This window comes from Thermobia domestica, chromosome 2 (assembly GCF_964235325.1).
Source record: "Thermobia domestica chromosome 2, izTheDome1.hap1.1, whole genome shotgun sequence".
Lineage (NCBI taxonomy): Eukaryota > Metazoa > Arthropoda > Insecta > Zygentoma > Lepismatidae > Thermobia > Thermobia domestica.
Genome location: NC_137455.1, coordinates 86,724,068 through 86,748,608, shown reverse-complemented (window position 1 = coordinate 86,748,608; position 24,541 = coordinate 86,724,068). Strand labels below are relative to the sequence as shown.

Genomic DNA, 24,541 nt, shown 5'->3' with positions numbered 1-24,541 from the left:
CATCGACCGAAATGGCGATTATGTAGAAAAAGAAAGCTTTCTTCAACCTTTAAACTGATGTAGCAATTATAGAAAATAAACGGTTCTTTGTATATCTAAAAAATATAGGAGACCCTTTTTTTTTTTGGGGGGGGGGGGATTGCCTTTGTACTTGTCCCAACGTTTTTGCCTGTCATCAAAGTCATACTGGAAGCCATATTTGGACAAATCTTTCAAAATCGTCTCCGTAGCTTTCACCACTGCCCCTGAAGATGCGAAACACCGTTCCCGGAGGTGTTTCTTCGAAGTTGGAAAAAGAAAGAAATCACAAGGGGCTAAATGAGAGCTATATAGAGGATGGGGTACACACGGAACGTTGATCTTTGCAAGATAGTCAACATAATTTCTGTACTGTTCTTCGCGTGTCACTTCCATGTTGTCTTATGCGAAACTGAAACTACATGTGCTTGAACGGCTGCCAAGGTTACATTACTGACGTTATAGCCTTCAAACTTGCTTGATCTATTAGTCACTTCTCCCTCTACAAGACGTGTTTCGTTTTCTGTACCTGCTGTCGCATTCACCTCATAAACACTGATAATCAGTCTATATTGATCAGCCTGTGTGTAATTTTCAGTTAATTTCCAGACTCTCTCCAATCGTATTTTTATTAATACACTTAGTCGCTTTTCTCACTGCGATTTTAGTTTATGGTCAGATTTTTTGGCCACTTGGAAAAAAGAATCCTTTGCATATTCTTACAATATCAGCATTGATGAACATGTTACATGTACTTGCCTTTCAACTCGTTAGAGACTTTGGTATATTAAGACAAATTTAAAATGATTCCTATTACGCAATAGTACTAAATTTTCATTTATTCCTGGTAGTCACTTTGGTTTAACAAAAAGGTGTCAGGATCACGAAAATACGAAAATAATTCTCGTAAGTAAAATCCATATTTTGATCATTTTACTTGGATAACAATCTGAATATTCAAATTATTATGCTTTATCTGCCACTGAGAAAATAGGCGAAGAATAAACACCGAATAAAAAACAAGTAGTTATTACGAAAGTTGTTTATAAAACTCAAGATTAGAAAATATGACAAACAAAAGGTTATAAATGAACGGAAGGTTATAATCTCCCTCTTCATATTAAATTGCGATTGTGGAGGAAGTTGTAAAAATACTTTATTAAAAAGGACAATGTCTCAAACTTCATATGTAGTAAATTCCCATTTTAATGTATGGAAAAGAAAGAGAAAGTATTTGTAGAAGAAATTTGAAAATCCATAAAATTAATGAAGGACAAGGCCCTCAAAATAATTGCTTTTCAGGCTAAGAAAGAAATTCAGGTATATCAAAGAATCTCTCTTTGAAATAAATATTATCTAAAAAGCATGTTAAAAACCTTCCAAAAATTCAGTTGTAGCATTTTTCAAATTGTTGGTTTTCATTGCCATATTGATTAAAGTTTTGGGGCATGAAAACAGAAAGAATAATCCCGAAACTTCAGTGCTTGGAGATAACAGTTAGGTCGTCTTAAATTGCTGAGGAGTAACAATTTATAAATAAACTACCAACAGTTATACCCATTCCCCAAATAAAAATTCAAGTGGTTATTGCATCAGAAGACTGGGAAAAGAATAGGATGTTCAAGTGTAGCTATAGTTCAAGATTACTGTTCTTCTTGAACAGGTAAAACCAAAGTGTGTTGCTTTAGAAGCTTAGCTAGGTTTCTAGAATTCCATGTGTAAAACTAGTTAGATGTATAAATTTAATTAATTACATTTTATTGTTTATTTATTTTTTAATGTTGGGGCGTGTGTCTGAGTGTCGTTTTAGTGTTGTGTGTTCAAATACACATCAAATGAGTATTGAGTAATACTTATATTTATTTAGTTGGGATATATAAGGTTTGGCAATAAAGTTTCAGAATTAATGCTAATAACTTTGTATCTGCTAATAACAGAAAATTGTTCATGAGGTAAAATTAATGCTGTAATATACTTCTTTTGCAGTACATGTGAAAAAAGCATCTTGCCCTTCTAAATATCGGTTATTGGTTTCACATGATTTCCATTGCCATTGGTTATTAAATTGATAGCACCAGGTTTCGTCGCCTGTGATGATGTGAAGCACAGTCCAGCAATGAAGGGTTCGACTCCACGTATTGATCCTGTGTGCAGCTTTCAACTTTTTTGGGCTTCTCGCTCTTCAGTCGAAGAACGAGGCACAAATATTCCTTTTCCCCAGATCTTCTAGGATCTGGCGGATCATTTTGCGGCTGATGTGGATATTATGCGACAGTCTTGATTGCAGCAATACGAACACGCGTCACATTATCCTCTGAACGACTGGTTGGCGGACATCCTTTTCTGGGGTCATAAGAAACGTCTTCACGTTCATCACGAAATCGGACGTACTATTCAAGCATACAACCACGAGATAGGGAGTGCTCGTAGTAAACAGTTCTGATCATCTTCTATATGTCTGCTGTTGATAATCGTAACCTACAGAAAACTTAATGTTTGCCCTTCGTTCCATATAGAAATCCATGACAATGGGAACAAGGTGTCTATGATGACCGATGTTTAGAAGGGCACAGATGCTGTCTTGTCCAATACCTGCCTTGTTCAATGTTCCGTGCACTTCGCGAGAACCATGCAGCAACACTTTACCATTCACTTTAAACCAGCACTCCGTAGTTGATGATTTAAACTTACTGCTTATAATACGACCTTGTGCAGCTATAACTGCAAATTGATTTCCCATAATATTAGAAACATACCACACATTAGTTAACGATAACTTTTTGCACCTACCGCTAACTATTGACAAAACTTATATTGTTCCTTTTCCAACGGCCATAAAAGTTTCTTCACCTACAGCTTTGATGTGAAAAGAAGTTTTAAACCTTTGAAAATCAACGAAGTCCGTTACGGACTATGAAGAGCTAGTTACGTGTTTTGCAGCATTGTTATCAATCCACCAATATCAACGTCATTTGTTTCTTCATACACAAACATGAGGACCACACTTCTAAATGTAATGTTCCTTTGTTCTTTATTGCATTGTTTTTAGCTGATTTCCCGTCAGCAACCCATTGCTTCACCCAATGTTCTTTTTCTTTGCAACAACAAGAAGTATCACTCTTCTTTGACGTTTTTTTTCTTTCTTGAAATTTGGGTTCTTTTCTTGTTTTTGTACCTCTGCCACTAGTGCTTCTTGAGCGATTTTACTGTTGATTTCACTTCTCTATTAAGTTTCGTTCAAATACGAACAGCTAAGTTGTAGGTGCACCAACCTATCTCTGGTCCTCCATGCTAGACAACATTCAGCTAAACTAAAATGATTCAAAGCTACTAGACAAGATTAGTTTTACAAACTAACAAGAGATGTGGTAATGGATTTTCGTCTTTTACTTTTAGTCCGTTGTTTAACTCACTCCACAAACTTTTTAACTGAGCGATATGAATCGGAACATCTTCACCTAATGCCTACTTGAATGCAAAGAAATCAATACAAATCTTAAACAACTGATTCTTGGATGTCGCTTCAAAGCGTTGTTTCATCGCCTCCCGCACACGGTACGCAGTTTCTTTATCCATAATCTTCTAAAACATAACAGCACTTGCAATCATAGATTTGGCGTATCTTTTACTTTACGATATCTGTCACAGTGATCCTTGTACTATTTGATTTCAGATTGTGTTGCATTTTCACTAAGTGGTTCTGACTTCACTAGCTTACCATCAATAACATCCATTCAGCTAATTTAACAAATCACGAATTTTACATTTCCAAATTGGTCAGTCTGTTTCACCAGTCAGTGATGTTATATGCTTCACGAAATCCAGTTTGCTTTCACAGTTGTATGCACTCACACCAATTCTCACTGTTCGTATTTCTTCTAACAGGGAACTAGTACCTGAGCCGTAACATAGAGGTTATTTACTTTTTATGTAGTTCTTTTTTATATAGAGTTACAATAGTAATACGAACAGTATGTAGCTAAAAGAAAACATTTTCTTGCCGTGCAACTTCAGTTAACAAAAGCAGCGTTCTAGACTTTTCCACTATTAAAAGAACACTAAGTAGAGCAAGTAAGGTTAGCTGAGTAACCATAATGGTTACCTACAAAAAAAGGTTCAGACGAAACATTAATCATAAGATATTCAGAACTTCAAACTTTAATTAACCTTTTGACCTTTACAGGTGTTAATGGAATGAAGGTGAGAGGAAGCGGGAGAATCCAAGAAATCCGACGCAATGGTTGTTGTCCATCACAAGGCTCATTTGTCGCGAACTGGGATAGAACGAGGGCCCCATGCAACAGAAGTGAGCGCTCTACCTCCAACCTACTGCACCCTTTCATAGTGACAGGTCAAAACCGGAAAAATCAGTGATTCAATTGGGAGTAGAACCAGGAATCACGCACTCCGAATACGAAATCGCATGCGATAACAGTGCGGCCAACCAGGAGCTCAATACATATATATTTTAATGAGTATCCTGTTTCTTTATAATATTATATACTCGCTGTTACAGGTGGTAAATTTTGAACCCGAAAGGAAGAAGAATACATTACATAACCAATTTGTTGAAATCATATATGCGGTTAAATGAAAGTTTCTGGGAAGTGAGTTTTTAACATGACTGTACAACATTTGTGGTAAATTAAAAGATAAGACATATTATCGGGAATTACGAATGGGATAAACACTGCATATTAGCAGAATCAGTTTTTGATATCATTATACCAAAAGGAGTGTCCTTGAGCGGGCGAACTCCTTGTTTACGCCATTGGTCTACAGTGTGGGTTTATTAGTCCACTTTTTTCTACTACAAAGTTTTAACACTTTTTGTGTAGTGTTTATACATTATTTTGTGTGGCGATTTTTCTTTCTTTTTTTTTCGTTTATATTTTCCACTTCAAATCACTCCAACAATTTTTAAAATATTATAACAAACCAATAAAATTGATTGTGTATTGACTTCTAGTGCTATTACGTTTTGGCTATCCTGTGAAATAATATAGAAAACTACTCATACCTTCCCTCCTTACAACTTCTACAACCAATAACACCATATAGATACAAGTATGCGACTCACAAAACAAACGCACGAACTCATCAAATAGTTTGTAACAACACTTTGCGTAGAAGAATTAATAAAATTGCTAATAAATAAAGTAGAGAAAGTTAGAAAATGGACAAATTAACACTTAACAATCGTTTTCTTTTCTGGTTAATGTATCCTTTAATAATTTGGAGACAAATGGAAATTTTTCAAAAAATATATGTAAAACAAATTCAGAATATTAAATTTTATCCAGCTCTCTCCCCTCTCAGTGGTCTAGTTCCTAGCTGTGTCTTTGGTGCACGTGATCCCGGGTTCTGCTCCCGGTGGAAGAGCACAGAACATTTATTTATTTATTTACTTTTAAATCATTCACTTTCATTAATCACCCGCCTCCTTTAGCATAGAGGACATAAGCGTGTGACTTTAAACTTAAAAACAAAAAAATAAAAAAATAAAATATTTTCGTGAACTTTGATAAGTTTTTTTAACACGGACAAAGCAGCAACTAATATCAAGAATTTAAGCACGCTTCATCAAAGTATTTAGATTTTTCTCAAATACTTCATTGTTGGTATCTATAACACAGTAACACAGTGCGTACAATAAGCGCTGCTTTTTTAACATGTGCATAATAGAAAATAAATCAGGATTAAGAAAAGAGACGAATTATAATAATAATAATTTATTTCTTCATTAATAAATTAATGCTTTATTTCTGCTAAATTCTTATATATGTATGTCATTTTGCTGTGTTACATTATAACTTATTCCCTAGCAGTACATTTGATAGATTAATCATCGGCATGGTTGGGAAATAGTAATTGCCAAAAATGTTGAATAATCCGTTGACTCAACGTATAAAGTATATTGGTCAACCAACAATTAGCCATCATTTATCCAAAAGTTTCGACTTCAAACTCTCAATCACAATGTTACTACTTTCGTAGAGGCTACGTTGTAATTTAGTTGGTTGGCAAATTATGGGCAAAGCGGCCAGTTGCAGCGTTGGTAGTTGACTAGCGTATTGCTTCCCATCGTTGGGCCTGCTAACTCTATTGCTAGGGTTATTTTTATATCAATCTTATTTAAGTACGGAACTCGAAAAACTACCATAGTACAAGATATAAAATATATTGTATAATATAATATACGAAAGTATATTATATGAATTACATAAAAATGCACACGAAATACATAAACAAATTAAAAATTGAATAATATTCGATCAAGAAGATAATGAAATGATGAAATACTTTCTACAACGAAATTTGAATTAGTAGAGCTCTCGTACTTATCCTAACATACAGAAATTAAATACATTACACTACATAAATTTAAGTACAAAAATTTATTTCTGCTAAACAGCATTACATAAAGGAAACAATATATATAAATCTTAAAGCAGGACTCGAATAATTATCTTTTGACTTACTGTCGGAGTTAGTGCCTAAAATACACGCCTACATGTTTTGGTCTTATAATTACTCTATAAAAAGTGCAAAATTACTACAGTATTCAGGCTATCTCCTCAATTATAACAGAAATTGAAGACAACATAAGCAAAGTTTTACAGAGCAGCAGTGTGTGTTTTATAACCACTTACATGGCTTGTAATATAAGCACTGAAGTATAAATTATTTACTCCTCTAATCATGGGCCATTCATGTTAAAGTTCAAAATAAATTGGAAATTTGAACTTTATAACGAATTTATTGCAGTTCGTTTTTAATGCATCCAAAATTTAGAACTGCTGGCACGTTAAAATTGGGAATACTAGCGTTAATAAAAAAAAATTTAAAAAAAGTAGGGACCAGATTCGTTTTTCCAGTTGCCATGGTATCTGGCGCCCAACATATTTCGAGACCTGCTCTAAGGTATTTCTTCTTTTATAGTATCAACCGAGATCGATATACTTATAACTTCTATATATCAAAGTGAATAAGAAGTTTTGATTATGTGTACAACAAAATTGGAAAGTAAGTAACTCAAGTTCAGCATCATTATAGGTATGTTTCCATTTTCAAATTAATGAGAATGAAATGAATCGATAGAGGAAGGAAAAGAATCAAGAACAGAGTATCATAATTCACAATAATTCAAATTCTATTCAGAGAACTACGTACTATTCTGTACATATTATATATGACATTGTTTCTAAGTTTGAAGTATATTTATCATACTACCTAGGTATTATATTTGTGTTAGTGCTGATATTACTTACATATAAATATATTCTAAGAATCAATGCTCATTAAATAACATAAAGAACATAGTTAACTGTCTACCAATCATAAATTTACTACTACATTGTAACTTTAAGTGGAGTATATTATCGACTTTGACTGCCCTTTCGCTTGACTGTCACGAACACGGAATATGCTACAAGTTAACAATATAACATTGGCAGTGTATTTGTAATACTTTAACTCTTATATTCAGCAAATTATTTTGGTTGCACATAACTGGAAGGTTATGAAGTTCTCTTTAAAGAAAAGATGATAAAGAAATAGTAGTTTATCTCGGTTGTTATTATCATTTTTCTGGCGATATACAATACTGTACCCAATGGCGTGTTTACGATTTTGTTTCGGGTGGGCTTTGCTAACTTTAGTCCTGGAAATGTGAAAATTCTGCAAGAATTTACTTTAATATAGTAAATAAAATTTCGGGGGGGGGACTTAAGCCCGGAAGCCTCCCTAAATACGCCACTGACCATACCTTTCCTTGAAGTTTTTTTTCTTTTCTTTTGTTTAGAAGCTATTTTTCTAGCAATGTGTATATATATATTACATTCTGCAAATCTGATTCTTTGCGTTTATCGGACATGTCAAAAGTGTTAAAAGTTGCTATAATAATATATTCAAAGTGAGTACCGGATCTCTTTCCCTAGAGAAAAAAACACTAATTGTTAAAATGTTAGTCAACATAAAGAAAAGAATATGTGAAACGTGCATAAGCATAAAATCAGTAACATTTTCCTTGTGAACACAATCAAGTGTAACATCACGTAAAAAAACGTATATGACCAATAATTGTATAAATAACATAATCAATAATTTATTTATTTTAAACAGTTTGACGAGAGCACTGATTTTAAACATTATTTTGGTAGATTCCGGACATACAAGAATTTACGAAAAGGATAAATGTTCATAAGGAGATAGCATTAGATAGCTCTTAAAACTAATAATAATAGTAATAATAAATAATAAATAAAATAAAATAAAAGAATCATTTCTAGTACAGATAATAATTTGTTAGACTTAAAATTAATTGTGTAGACTTCTCAAAAATAATTTTGTAGGAAGATTAATTTAAAATTTACCGAGCCATATGACAATATTTTCTCTTTACTCTGCGTATAAAAATAATTGTAGCGCATGAATAATCTAGTACATTTGCTTCAGCAGGCAGTTTTTTATCCCAAAATTTAAACATATGTTACACATATTCCATTACGATAAAGTACCACCCGGCGCTTTCTGATATTTTAGATAACACATTGGAAACCCTTCGTTTACTTTTCGAAAATACAATCAACCTTAAACGTTGAATATTAATCGTAATGAATATAATTTGAGCACGTTTAATGTATTTCCCATTTTTATATATTTAACTATATATATTTAGCTATAGTATGGAAACATTCTATTAAAGAAAATTCCAAAATTCTCCCCACTATATATATTTTTTGCCTTCATTTGTAACTTTCTGTCCAATTGAATCCAATGAACGATTGTCCCTTTAGTAAATACTTTTCATGAACATAATATTAATTCTCAGAACTTTGAATGGAAAAATGAATCGTCGAAGTCAGTATTTGCATACGGAAGCGTTATGGAAAAAACGAATCACACATTTTTAAATTAATTATTTTTATACTTAAGAACGGTAACAAAACTAAATTCATATGATGTTTATTTATTTGTTTTTCATATAAAACATGCTTATGCTTAAAAAGGGTGTGTTCCTGTGTTGATTTGAATTCAGCGATTAGATTAGAAGTAAAAAAAAAAAAGTTGGACTTTGCTAGTATGTCTAGCTTCCTTCATAATACTTGCTCAGGTAAAGATAGTATTCTTATTAGTTGCGTCGTGGCTTGTAAATTCGTTGGTGTTCAGGAAGCTCTCCCACGAGATACGGTTCCAATATATGTAATATCGTGTTGTTGTGGGAACTTCTAAATGCTAAAGTTGCGTCTCTACCAGCATATTCTATAAGGATTTCTTCTCCTCCAGGATGCTAGAAAAGTATGAAAAAATCAATTAAAACACAATTTATAACAGGTTACTGAAGGAAATACATTTTAAAGCTAACAACTCAGCTTGTGCTTAAATAACTTGAGCATTTCGTTATATGCTGCCATGCAAAAACGTTATCATCTCCGACTTTCGGAGTTTCGATAAACTAATTTGGATACTGATTGCAGAAGGAAGGAAAAATAAACTATAAAAGTTTACAATTGGAAGTATCAACTCTCAATGTGAAATATGAAAATAACTACGTTGCTACTTTTCGAACCTTTCCGGTAATTTGTTCGCGCTGTGTGACGACTTAATTGTAAACCTCATCTGCACAAGCCATTTTTCATTAAATATTGTTGATGAAGTCCAAAACAGACATCAAACCATTATGTGACATGAATAATATATTTATAATTAGTATTTAGTGCAGAATTCGAAATCGGTATACACGACAGAGCAGCATCTAACTTCGTCGTTCTGTCGAATGTACTGTTAATAATTCAAGAATTGGAAAACCTCATGAAGTTATTTCTGCACCCACAGTGGAGCATAGACTTATTAATCCTTTCATAAACTGTTATTTTTGTACGAGAGTACACAATGCCCTTGAAATATGGTGGCCAGTGATATCTTCGGTGGACATATCTTCGGAAATAAGTATAAATAGAAATAAATCTCTGATCAAAGCGAGCACTTATAATACGATACAGGGTTATTAGTAGGGTTACGAACTTTTGAAAATTGAAATACTGGACATTCTATTGTAGTACGTATACTCTTAAGATTGTGACATTATCGCTCGTCAAAAATGCGAACAACCTAAAAGTGGTTACTTCATATAGAATTGAGTGATTCGGATTTTACTTTAAAAAAAAATAATAATAAAAAAATAAAATAAAATTAAAATGATGATGATGCTGATATTGTATTTTGTATGATGTTCCCTTTCCTTGAGACTACAGGCTATGCTGAATGTATCACTGACTAGAGACACCGAACCTACTGGGCCCGTATGGGCTCGTCATCAACAGTCACTAATACACTCACCAAGCCAATCATCTACGGAAAATAGAACTCAAATCTTGCCCGAAAATGTAAAGATTCCAAAGTCTCTTCCATCTCAACTCACAGTCCGGTATCGAGGCCTGCAGTTCATTATCCACATCCCATCCGGAAATAGGTTGTGAACCACAACTACAGACACAGGACATCGACCTACGAGTGGAGCTGGCAATGAGCACAATGAAGATCTTAATGTTGTCTGTAGAAGCCCCTTCTAAGTAAAAAAAAAAAAAAATTACAAATCCCAAAACAGAATTTTGTCGTGCAACTTAAAAAAAAAATCCAAACTGAGATTTTGATTTAAAACTGATAAAATAAGAAAATTTCGACAGATTCGGTTGTTTCCAACCCCGGTCACACTAAGGAAAAGTCTCTTCCCTTATGAAAAGAAAGATGTTTTCAGTAAGTTTTATTTGACAATATTTATGTAAGTTGATTTGAACAAGAAAATTTTATATAAAAAAGGATCTTTACACATACACGTACTGACATACCCATCTGAATTGAGCTGAAATAAACTAACATTAAAGATTTTCTAACTTTTCAGAGCCGAAACATTATTTACTTTTCCACAGATATTCCTGAAATATTCATATTCATTAATATTCTCGACTTTTCAAACGTTCACATTAGATCGACACAAACGAATGAAAATAACACAATATAAATACACTACACTATTGAAAAAAAACTTCACTACATATGGTTGTGGTTAGCTACATTTTACTTTCTTTCTCTATTCTTTTGGTGCTCAAAATCCTCTGTGCATTGAATTTGTGGCCGGCATAGAGGATTTACGCTTTTCACAACCTCTCTTGAAACTCGGACCCACTGGACAACCTAGCACAGGTAGACACTCATATAACATATTGGCACAACTTAAACCTAAAATCCCTAATCCTAACCTAGCTACACTATACTAACTTAACCTAAGAAAAAGAAAAAAAAGTCATACACATATTTATGAAGCACCATTCTCATTTATGTATTTATGTTCATTTTGCTACCACATTATAACCAAAGACGCAGTGGCTATTTTCTTTAGTGTCGCTCTGAAATTCTGAGTTTTCTTTTAAAAAAAACTAAAATATTTCTACTAGCAATCATTAAAATTGTAATTTTAAAACTCGATGGGTATCAGAATAAAATCACTGAGATTTAACCTATTGACGATAGTTTCCTGTTACCGGTACGCAAAATTCATGTACCCTTGCACTTGACTTTAGCCGTGAATCTGACACTTACTTCCAAAACTACTATAACGTTTAGGATTGTTTAAAAAAAAACAAAAAAAACAAAGAAAAACATCATGCCAAATTATAAATATTTCGAGCAGTACTATGTTTCCGAAAAACTGAACAATTTGGAGGTTGTAGGGAATCCAAACATTTCTTTCTTTTGGGAGAAAATGTGTGGGCTGTACACACATTTTCATGATGTTATGACAATCGCTCTGTGTTGAGATAATCTAGCTTTCTTCCCTCCACCCCACCCCCCAATTGAATGAATTCACGATGTCACATTGTCCAGACCCATATGTGAGAGATGTTGGGGAAAACTTAATGCACAAGAAAACCACACTCGTTTGTTCTGCCACAAGACAATGAATTTAGAAGTTGTCACTATCTGAACTGAATTTCGTTTTACTGGTTTCTACTTACATGGATCCATCCTTCGACGACTGAATAAACTGATATTAAAAAATATTTGTGATGATGGTATGCCACGCAAATCTCCTTTGAGATTTTTTTAACTCGTGGATTCTAAAAATGTTTACAGGTACCAACAACTGCAATGCTGTTCTATGTGGCCATTGAGCGCCACTCAACTTCTTCCAGAACACCAAACTCAAGATTTGATTTCTTCGCCACCGTCTTATTCAGCTTCTCCTACGTTTTCTCGCTGTTCGAGAACGTAAAATTTTCCAATAAGCACATTCCATAAGAGTACCACTGATGCAAGACGAAAAAAACAATTCACAGTTTTAAAAAATACTAGTCACTTTTACAATTTTCTACAGACGACGCACACTGTACGTCTGTGTCCTATAATGGCTGAAGATGTAAGACAAAGAACAATGAGAAGATGATCCCTAATTGGAAGATAATTGTGACGTAACTATCGGATGATAGGCTTCGGTGCTGAGATCAAAGAAAGCCGAAAATCTCTGCCACAGCTGTGATTGCGGATGATCCAATCAAATAATTTACTCCGAAAACAAAGAGATGCACCAAGAAGAAATTATGGCTGACTTTCTTAATTTGGAATTTTAAAGAAAATTTACGAAATTAAAATTTTAGTTTTCTTTTGAAGATTCTCTATGCCGCAATATCTATAAAAATAAATTGAAAACCATTAAAAAAGCTAAAATATACACTTATTTTCTAAAATAATGTTATATTTTTGGCTAAATACGTAAAATATACAAAATATAATTACTAATCATGTATTCTTCATTTAATACTCGTTGAAACGATTTACTTAACTGAAATTACGCAAAATTTGCGACCTACAGTTTCCTACTACGAAATAAAACATGTTTTCCTGACATTCTCAATAAAGTTAAAATTCCCTTTCAATATACAAGGTGTTTCAAAAGCACTGGGCCATGTTACGTTATGCCGAGCATAAGGTAACATCCTCCGGGAGCTTCGGAGAAAAAAAATCTGAACTTATGAGTTCCTCTTAAGTTGATTCTTTTTGTGACTACAAAAATGCTGAAGATTATACAAGACAAAATATTTTTTTTTAATTTGAATAAATTCTCGTTCCTAATCACAACTATACATACACCCTATATAATATGATAATATCCTAACCTAACCTTAACCTATAAACTAAGCTTTTTTTCTTTTTTTTTTCATCCTTCTAATAATTCTTTTCTTTTCTCTTCAGAACAGTGGAACAGTTTCAGATTGTCAAAACTCTGTACTCCTATGTTTTCTACCTTCAGAGTTTGCAATCTCGCTGAATTTCGAGTTAAGGATACAACTTTATACGGTCCAACATAGGTATTCATAAATTTGGCGAATACCTTCTTCGGTATTGACGACACATGGTGAGTTTTCACCATCACCAAAGAACCTTCTGTGATGGTATCTTGTTGTTTCCGCAGCTTTCTTTCCTTCTTCGGTACTACTGCCGGAATAGAGACTACAAATTTCTTGTCTTCTTTTACTTGCACAGTCTCTTTGGGCCAAATGAAGTTTTCTTTGAAGCTCTTGGATGCTGAATACGACAAGAAACGCTCCGCTGGAGTACATCCGAGAGCATCACACCAAGAGTGATTGCACAAATCTTGGGCGGCTTTTAGAAAATTACTCCATTTGGACTGGTTGTCACTGCAATATAGGCGGAGAATGCGATGAAGGTCACGATGTCTGCGTTCGATAATGCCATGAGAGGCCGGATGGTATGGCGTGGTAAGTATATGTTTTATCCGGTGTTTTTGACAAAACTTTCCAGACGCCCGACAAGAACTGCGGACCTTGGTCACTCACCAAATACTTCGGGTATGGTAGCTGATAATAATATCTCTTCTCAAGGACCGCCACAATCTCTCTTGTGTGTGCCGTCCGAAGAGGGAAGAAACACACAAAACGACTGTAGACGTCCAGGATGGACAAGATATATTTATATCCCTGGCTCTTAGGAAGAGGCCCGACCAGATCGAGGCATTGCTTTTCAAAGGAAGAAGACGCCTCAACATGACAGGGCTCCTTTCTAATCACCCTGTAGGAGTACTTGGTTCGTGCACAAAGAAGGCATTCTTGAATATACTTTGTAAAAGTCTCACGCATACCTCTCCAATGGAACATGGCCTTAGCGAACGACAAACATCGCTTCACTCCAAAATGGCCTTTGTTGTGGATTGCCGAAACAATATTTTTCACTGAGCTGGAAGGAATGACCAGCAACCAAACAGAATTTTGAGAATTTCTAACGTAAATCAAATTATTCTCCACACGTACCCTATTATTGTTTTGACACCCTTGCCAAATGGTATGTAATTTTCCACAATACAGATCTTTCCGAAACAATGAATTTTGAATTTGGAGGGTTTGTATCAAAACCGAATGAGGTTCTAACCAAATTGAAATTTTGACTACTCGCTAACTGATCTTGTTCTTTTTGGGGAGTTGAGGAATCCACATCGCAGTCCACACTCTCCCCTAATGAGGGCTGCGATATGCATTTCCCAAACTATTCCCGTTCGATTCCGGTGGCTGAGCCATCGTAGGTACAAATGTCGGATATTGCGGAGGCCAGCCACTGGACATTGCCATGTTCACTCCTGGGGAAGGAGTGGACGTGGGAGTCGCCACTCCCCCTCCAGGAAGTAAATTCGGCCCATATCCCGGATAGGCTTGCGCTCCTGCTGAGTTCATCGCGTTTGGCGCGCATGTCTGAGATGTACCCCGCGGATACCCGTAACTCATCGCTGCTGGTTGGTAGCATTGGTTGTACCCATACGGAGCATTCCGATTTCCATGGTCATCTCTTACCCAATTCGGCCTTCCATTATTGGGCCAAGGTCTTCGTGTCTGAAAGTTTCTTCTTCGACCCCTGTTTCTAGAAAATCGGTCATCTCCTCTTTTCCCATTGGAATGTCCTTCATTCCTCTTTCCTTCGTCTTCCTCCGTCTGAGACGAAGTATCCTTGGCGGGTTGTTTTCCTGACTTTTCGGACTTCTTGACTACTTTTGCCTGACGCACCTGAAAACGTCTAAACTTTTTGTCAGTGACCGGTTCATTTGGCTCCGGATGTCCTTCAATCTCGGCTATTTTGACCATAAGGTGTTGGATATTTTTCGGCTCAACAGCCCGCAGTAACTTGGCATCACCAGCTGGTAAACAGTCCAAGACAATTTCAATGAGTTCGGTTTCATCCGGATGCTGTGCCACCGCATAATACTCCGTTACAATTTTCCAGGCAAAATCTGTCAACCGGTTGTATTTCGGTCGATCATACTTCATCCCCTGGATAAACTTCTTTTGCAATCTTTCCATCCTTGCCGAAAAATAGTGTTCCCTGAATAGACGCACAAAGTCCGCATAACTAATAATGTCTTTGCAAACAGTCTGAAACCACGTCTTGGCTCCAGATGTTAAACAACAAGGTACCAAGGTTAGGCGTTCATGTTCCGATGCCGAAATTACCTTAAACGTTTGTTCTAAATTTTCTAAGAATGATCTAGCCAAACCGTATTCCCCAGAAAATGTAGGCAAATGATTTAGTTCGGAAAGTCTTAAATTTAAAGTTCGCTTACCAAAACATTCCTCGTTCCTACTGGGGTTCACGGGAGAATTGTGGCCAACCACAGGGCTCTTTGCACCCGAATAATTTTGTCCGAAAGTGGAATAATGTTGGTAATTTTGTCCAGAAGTTAAATTGTCTGGCATCGATACCACCGCGCGACCACACATTCCCTCCTGAACTCCAGCAATCGACGGAGTCATGTCTGCTACATTACTAGAGGACACCACATGGGTCAACCGACACATGGTATTTGAAGATCCTGACACCTGAGGTGAACCTAACAATGGATTCGACCTCCTGGACAAAGCCTGACAACCCATTGTCTCAACACAGGATGTATTCGACTTGCTTAAGTTCGACATATGTGAGGGAAATTCAAATGGAAGGACATTTGTGCCGTGAATGCTGGTCGGCTGACAGACAGAGACAGTCACCGTGGAAATAGCACGAGTCTCCCCAACGGAAGAGACTGGTACATCCACTTGGATGTCTGACTCGGTCCCATCAGACTCGATCCCATCACAGACAACAAAGTCTCGTGATCGTTTTCGTCCACACCGTTTGTCTTTTCTTTGGTTTTGGTTCTCTTCCAACGTCTGAATTTTGGCTTCAAGTGCCTGATACGACCTCTGGGTACTTAGTTCGAGATGTGAGAACTCCTTTGTCAAGTCATCACATCGTCGATTCTGCGCCTCAACCGATAACCGGAGACCTTCCTCAACGGCATCTACCCGCGCGTCTATCTTACTCTGATAATTACCAACAGATGTATGCAAATCGCGAACTTCAGACCTAATAGCCTCTACATCTTCGTTTACATGAGCTACCTTCTCATTAATTATTTGCAACATCTCAAAGTTGACATTGTCGAATTTCTGATTCATTGACTGAAAATTATTACTAATATCCTGGAATTTACTATCTACCCTTTCAAATTTTTCATTCAACGTTAAAGTTAAAGCCTGGCTGAAACGTTCCATCATAGCTGCAAAGTCAGTTAACTGTATATTAGAACCGGAAGCTACATTTCCTCGATTTCCTTCCTCTTTGTCAGATTCGTTCGGGCTACCCCGCGTTTCATGTTCACCTTCCTCAGTATCTGTTTCCGATGACTTCGGAAGTGGCAACACTGTAACCTGTTTCGCCATGCAAGGCTTGCATAACCACGGTTCACTACTTTTATTTAATTCTTGGACTTGTTCATCCGACAAGTCATAACATTGGGCATGCACCCATCTGAAGCAACTGTCACAGTATACACTGAAACCGGCGATTTCGTCACTACAACATATATACTCGTTCGGATGACGAGATTCGTTACTGGATCTGCTACCAGCAGACATCTTCACTTTCATTAAATTTGTCTCCCTCAACATCACGCACATACAGATCCAGAAGTGACCATGAATCACTCAATGAGTCGATTGTCATAATGATCCCCATTACAAATACTTTGCTGTGATTGTTTGTTTTTTCTTAGCACTCGCGTAGGATTGAAACAACAGAGATCCTGGATAAGGGTCGCCACTTTTACTTTAAAAAAAATAATAAAATAAAAATAATAAAAAAAATAAAATTAAATTAAAATGATGATGATGCTGATATTGTATTTTGTATGATGTTCCCTTTTCTTGAGACTACAGGCTATGCTGAATGTATCACTGACTAGTGACACCGAACCTACTGGACCCGTATGGGCTCGTCATCAACAGTCACTAATACACTCACCAAGCCAATCATCTACGGAAAATAGAACTCAAATCTTGTCCGAAACTGTAAAGATTCCAAAGTCTCTTCCATCTCAACTCACAGTCCGGTATCCAGGCCTGCAGTTCATTATCCACATCCCATCCGGAAATAGGTTGTGAACCACAACTACAGACACAGGACATCGACCTACGAGTGGAGCTGGCAATGAGCACAATGAAGATCTTAATGTTGTCTGTAGAAGCCCCATCTAAGTAAAAAAAAAATAATCTTACAAATCCCAAAACAGAATTTTGTCGTGCAACTTAAAAAAAAATCCAAACTGAGATTTTGATTTAAAACTGATAAAATAAGAAAAATACGACAGATTCGGTTGTTTCCAACCCCGGTCACACTAAGGAAAAGTCTCTTCTCTTGATTCACAGCTATTTCATTTCCCCAGTAAAATTATTCTGTACGTACTGCTCTTCGCTTTGATCATGCTTCACATAAATATCAAATATAACTGTAACTCAAGATTTCTATTACCTAAAACTACAAGATAATTTTATTCTGTTCTTGAAAAGAAAGATGTTTTCACGGCTAGTAAGTTTTATTTGACAATATTTATGTAAGTTGATTTGAACAAGAAAATTTTATAAAAAAAAGGATCTTTACACATGCATGTACTGACATACCCATCTGAATTGAGCTGAAATAAACTAACATTAAAGATTTTCTAACTTTTCAGAGCCGAAACATTATTTACTTTTCCACAGATATTCCTGAAATATTCATATTCATTAATATTCTCGACTTTTCAAACGTTCACATTAGATCGACACAAACGAATGAAAATAACACAATATAAATACACTACACTATTGAAAAAAAAAACTTCACTACATATGGTTGTGGTTAGCTACATTTTACTTTCTTTCTCTATTCTTTTGGTGCTCAAAATCCTCTGTGCATTGAAATTGTGGCCGGCATAGAGGATTTACGCTTTTCACAACCTCTCTTGAAACTCGGACCCACTGGACAACCTAGCACAGGTAGACACTCATATAACATATTGGCACAACTTAAACCTAAAATCCCTAATCCTAACCTAGCTACACTATACTAACTTAACCTAAGAAAAAGAAAAAAAAAGTCATACACATATTTATGAAGCACCATTCTCATTTATGTATTTATGTTCATTTTGCTACCACATTATAACCAAAGACGCAGTGGCTATTTTCTTTAGTGTCGCTCTGAAATTCTGAGTTTTCTTTAAAAAAGAAACTAAAATATTTCTACAGCAATCATTAAAATTGTAATTTTAAAACTCGATGGGTATCAGAATAAAATCACTGAGATTTAACCTATTGACGATAGTTTCCTGTTACCGGTACGCAAAATTCATGTACCCTTGCACTTGACTTTAGCCGTGAATCTGACACTTACTTCCAAAACTACTATAACGTTTAGGATTGTTTAAAAAAAAACAAAAAAAACAAAGAAAAACATCATGCCAAATTATAAATATTTCGAGCAGTACTATGTTTCCGAAAAACTGAACAATTTGGAGGTTGTAGGGAATCCAAACATTTCTTTCTTTTGGGAGAAAATGTGTGGGCTGTACACACATTTTCATGATGTTATGACAATCGCTCTGTGTTGAGATAATCTAGCTTTCTTCCCTCCACCCCACCCCCCAATTGAATGAATTCACGATGTCACATTGTCCAGACCCATATGTGAGAGATGTTGGGGAAAACTTAATGCACTTAGCACATCATATTGAAAATTTTACACATGCACAAGAAAACCACACTCGTTTGTTCTGCCACAAGACAATGAATTTAGAAGTTGTCACTATCTGAACTGAATTTCGTTTTACTGGTTTCTACTTACATGGATCCATCCTTCGACGACTGAATAAACTGATATTAAAAAATATTTGTGATGATGGTATGCCACGCAAATCTCCTTTGAGATTTTTTTAACTCGTGGATTCTAAAAATGTTTACAGGTACCAACAACTGCAATGCTGTTCTATGTGGCCATTGAGCGCCACTCAACTTCTTCCAGAACACCAAACATCAAGATTTGATTTCTTCGCCACCGTCTTATTCAGCTTCTCCTACGTTTTCTCGCTGTTCGAGAACGTAAAATTTTCCAATAAGCACATTCCATAAGAGTACCACTGATGCAAGACGAAAAAAACAATTCACAGTTTTAAAAAATACTAGTCACTTTTACAATTTTCTACAGACGACGCACACTGTACGTCTGTGTCCTATAATGGCTGAAGATGTAAGACAAAGAACAATGAGAAGATGATCCCTAATTGGAAGATAATTGTGACGTAACTATCGGATGATAGGCTTCGGTGCTGAGATCAAAGAAAGCCGAAAATCTCTGCCACAACTGTGATTGCGGATGATCCAATCAAATAATTTACTCCGAAAACAAAGAGATGCACCAAGAAGAAATTATGGCTGACTTTCTTAATTTGGAATTTTAAAGAAAATTTACGAAATTAAAATTTTAGTTTTCTTGTGAAGATTCTCTATGCCGCAATATCTATAAAAATAAACTGAAAACCTTTTAAAAAGCTAAAATATACACTTATTTTCTTAAATAATGTTATATTTTTGGCTAAATACGTAAAATATACAAAATATAATTACTAATCATGTATTCTTCATTTAATACTCGTTGAAACGATTTACTTAACTGAAATTACGCAAAATTTGCGACCTACAGTTTCCTACTACGAAATAAAACATGTTTTCCTGACATTCTCAATAAAGTTAAAATTCCCTTTCAATATACAAGGTGTTTCAAAAGCATAAGGTAACACGGAGTTCGAATTTAACTTTAGTTACGTTTGAAGCATTCATTAAACTTATTTATTTCAGTTTTGGTTGAGTCAACACATGTAATTTTTGTAGTCTACCATCAATGATACGTCGTATTTAGAACGGAAAAGCAAATATATTTAACAATATAATTGTGGCATGCACAAAATATACTTGAAAAATGAGTCTTAGCAGCTTTGCTGAGGCTGGTGATGTCTCATAACGCCTACATACTTTTACTGGATCTGGATGCTTTATTTAATTGGAAAATGTAGCTGAGGATAAGGCAATGCTAGCTGCGCTCTTGAAAATGTACTTTTGTCGACCTTTATTAGTGTCGATAAGTTCAGTAAATTTTCCTGCCTTCAAATCTTGAGCAAATTCCACGCACGAGAGGTCCTTATCAATGCGAATTATAAGCTCTGCTTTAACCATGTTCATTAACAAATGATTTCTTTCATCATTCCAAAATAATCTGAATAGAACAGAGAATAGGACTAATAAGAGGAAAAAAATACCAGACGCTTAACGTCCGGTAAAATATCGGTCGGTTGGCAACCCTAGTTATTAGTAAGTTCACATCATTCAATCTCAAGACATTTTAGATGGCATCACCTAGTTTTAAGTGAAGGATATCCATATATTGTGAAGTCCTAATCAGCGTTGAAAAAGAAATTTCTCATCAGTAACATCAGTGTTTTACAATCTAACATACCGTGCTAACCTCTGCATCTCCCTCTGCTGAAAAATGGTTCACGGCAAATACACTCAAGTGCTAATGCAGTGTTGACAAGTTTGTAATTATGGGTTTACATCAACAGTTAATACTTACTACTGTTGATTCATACTACTGTATATGAATTACTATGCACATGCGTCTATAAATGGTAAAATTGACTAGAATAAACCAGATCCAGGGACCAGTTTAGGGAAAAACGAAAGAGTTGAGTTGAGTTGATTTTAGTTTAGCGTCCCGTTCAGCAGCGAGGCTATATGAGACGTGGACCTACTGATTAACGTGGAATCCGAACCACATGAGCTCCAGCCGGGAATTGAACCCGGGTCTCCCACGCCATAGGCGCGCACGCTAGGAAAAACGAAAGAAACGATAATGTTTGCAATTTTGCATACTTAGTACTTTCACCAAAGAATAGAACTAATTCTACGATAACATCAATGTTTAACCAAAAAATAAAATAAAATAAAAATAAATAAATAAATAAAATAAAAAATCCAAAGATGAGACATACATATATATCGATTGTTCTTATTGAGCTGAATAAAATGATTATAGTTTTCGAGAAAATGGAGGAAAAAAGAATTATTTAATAATTTGTAAACCTTAAAAAAATGATATACGAGAAGCATTAGACTTACTGAGCCATGAATCTGATTTTTGAAATATACTTTTATTAAGTTCTTTACTAGGAAGATGTTAGTACATAGCATGGTTAATGATGTAAGAGCCTAAAATTATCATTTACTCTCAATTTGTAATTTCTATTTAATTAAAATATTGTCCATATGTAAGATGTACTTTATATCAGTTAATAAATCACATCGACATGACTTGAGGGTAGGTTCTCATGCGCAATTTTCGAGAAAATCAAAAGAGAAAAAGGAATAAGAAATTATTTATTTATGTACTGTAAATGTAGTATAATACACTGTTAACCAACATATTGTATGTATTGCTCTGTCTTTTGCTAAGAATCACCCCCATATATTAATTTTGTCATTATCTGGTAATCAGAAATAAAACATTTATTCCTACGTCAAAAAAATAATCGTTTTCTTAAACTTTTTTCTCCGAATTCCGCTATTCCGTTCCATATCATATCCCATGATTATAGAACTGTATAATAATTTCATTTTAAAAATAAAGAGTCTTAATTATTATTATTATTTTTTAAATATTGGATGGTGAACTTACCTCCGCTAAAAAGTTCGTAATATTATATACTTTGTCAAACAGGATAATCCAACAATCGTGGATATGATCATGCCACGAAACTTCTTCCAGTGTCACCTGAGATTGGCATTGGAAACTTTGTGGAATTGGCAGTGATGTCGCAAACTGAAGTGATTCATTCTGAAAAGACAAAACCTTGTAATAATACAGAATGACCAAATCAAACTTCCTACATTTTAAAGGCTAATAAAATAAAAAAGTATTGCAGATAGAAGGTTGTTTATTTAAAAATAAACAAAAAGGTATTGGAAACAGTTTGTAATTACTTAGTTCTGATTGCAATTACTTTGCTCATTTGTGTATTGAAATGACACAACAATTGATAATACAAGTACAATTATCAATTTTCACTAGTACCCCATAAAACTTTCCACTTTTTGATCAGCTGTAGTTCTGTCAGTGAAGGGATAAGATGAGTGGGGATCATCGTTTTCGCCCTCCACTCTTCTTCCGCTTTCAGTCGTCATTAAGATTTAGTCAGGAGCTTATCGTGCGTACGAAATTGAAATGTCTTTCAAAACCAGCAGTTCTAATATTACAGTGCAGAAGGCTTTCCCTTGAAATTTACTATTCCACGTAATGAAAATGTTCTTGATGCGAAGATAATGTCAATGTCCAATACACTGCAGTCAATCGACAAGATTCGAAGAATGGGTTCAGCGTTGAACAAAAATTATCTGGCCGACCTAAAAGTGCTTGTATGTTCGAGAACATTGAGATTGTGAGAAAATCCGTATTGCAATCCCCAAAACGTTCTGCACGGAAACATGCTACAGGTGTTGGGCTTCCTAGGGAGAGTGTAAGAAAAAAATTCCAAGAATACCTCCCGTAATTGCAAACTGTTTTTAATACCATCTTTTTGAATTTTCAAATAAACAAGTTTCTATATGCAATACTGTTTGTTTTATTAGCGTTTGAAAAGTGGAAAGTTTTATTGAGTTACCTTGTATTATAGACGTACATATTTCCTCGTAATTAACACTGCAATTAATTAAGAATAAATAACAAAATACTATTGTATAATATCTTGTGTTACAGTTTCGTCAGTTATCAGTACCTTCATCAGACAGAGATAAATAAGCCTGTCTGATAAATAAGCCTGACGAAGACAAAAACAACTTGTCGAAACCGCAACATTACTTATTAGTAATTTTTTTTTCTCAGGCTAGGTATATATAGATTCGAATAGTTTACATTAGTGACGGCCAATTTATAACACATTATGGGCAGGACAAAATAAGAACCATACTTGGGGATCATTTTCATTCTTTATCTTTATTCCTTCCCCTTTTCTATTCTGAGCAATAGGTTCACTAAATGTCTGGAAATCATACATTTTCTGAATCTTTGTTCCGTTCTACATATCCTGCTTCTTGTTTCGTACATCTAGGCCAATTAGGGCCTGATCTATGAACAATTGAAACTAGCTCTATGAAATCTGTATTTTTTTTATTTATTTTTTTTTTTCAGGTGCCAAGTGCCAACGGCCTTCACCATGCAGAAAGGGCTTATTCACCAAAGTTAAAAGTGAAATCTCGATTCAGGTGTATTGTGATATTTACCCACACAAGTTCCTTGTTACGCGTGGAGTTAAAAAAGAACAAATCATACATGCCCTTTATTTTTTTTTTATTTTTTAATTAGCAGGCTGCCATTAGACCATCACTGGTTTACAAGACTCAAACTGGTGCTACTGTATAATTAATATTTTGAGCTTATACTACGAGTACTTGTATTGCTGCAGTACTATTTGTCGAAGAATTAGAAAGACATATAAGGCCTTTTTTCTTTTTCTGACCGAACGTGTAAATACGTTCCTGAACAAATAGTGACAATATTTATCAGAAATAATGTATGGCCTTTATCTCTTTTTTTTTAGTTCTGTCATCTTTTCTGTTAGCCGAGCTCTCAGTGTACATACATAATAATATTATTCTGAAAAAAAAATAACCATTGGGGTATACGAGTATCTAAGATTATACTTAGAGACTATTCCTGCATAGAAAATAATATTAATAAATTTTCACTGTTGTTTTTGCACATGGTTTCTCTTAATGGTCTAGGTAAGAGTTAGTTAGATTTCTGTATAGCAGATGGCTGCTAAGTGGTTTCACCATACGAGAACCAGCAGGAAATATGCAAAATGGAGAGGAAGCATTAAAAAATATGATTTCATGGCGTAGCCACTGGCACACAAAGTGTCAAATAAGGTTTCGGTTTTTTAGACGGTAGTGTAATGTGACCAGATGTATGTAATGTATTCTTTTTAAGAATGTTATATTCTTTTGTAGATTCAGATACTCTATACATTTTTTTTCTCGCCATAGAAGTTGCTTTATATTCTTCTTCTGATGCATAAAAATGATTTGACATAAAAATACTCAAAACTCGAAAGTTA

The 24,541-nt window shown here is 35.0% G+C and overlaps 1 protein-coding gene across 1 annotated transcript in view; it reads right to left on the bottom strand.

Annotated features, from left to right (window-relative positions):
* Nucleotides 1-5,734: 5,734 nt before the first annotated feature.
* LOC145673868 (cytochrome b5-like) overlaps nt 5,735-24,541 on the bottom strand; it is a 28,162-nt gene continuing 9,355 nt past the window's right edge. Inside the window, exons 3-4 of the mRNA XM_081743648.1 lie at nt 22,105-22,263; nt 5,735-9,310 (exon numbers count right to left, since the gene is read on the bottom strand). Of these exons, the coding sequence (XP_081599774.1) occupies nt 9,152-9,310; nt 22,105-22,263 (318 nt within the window). The 3' untranslated portion in view covers nt 5,735-9,151. The remainder of the gene's footprint in view (nt 9,311-22,104; nt 22,264-24,541) is intronic.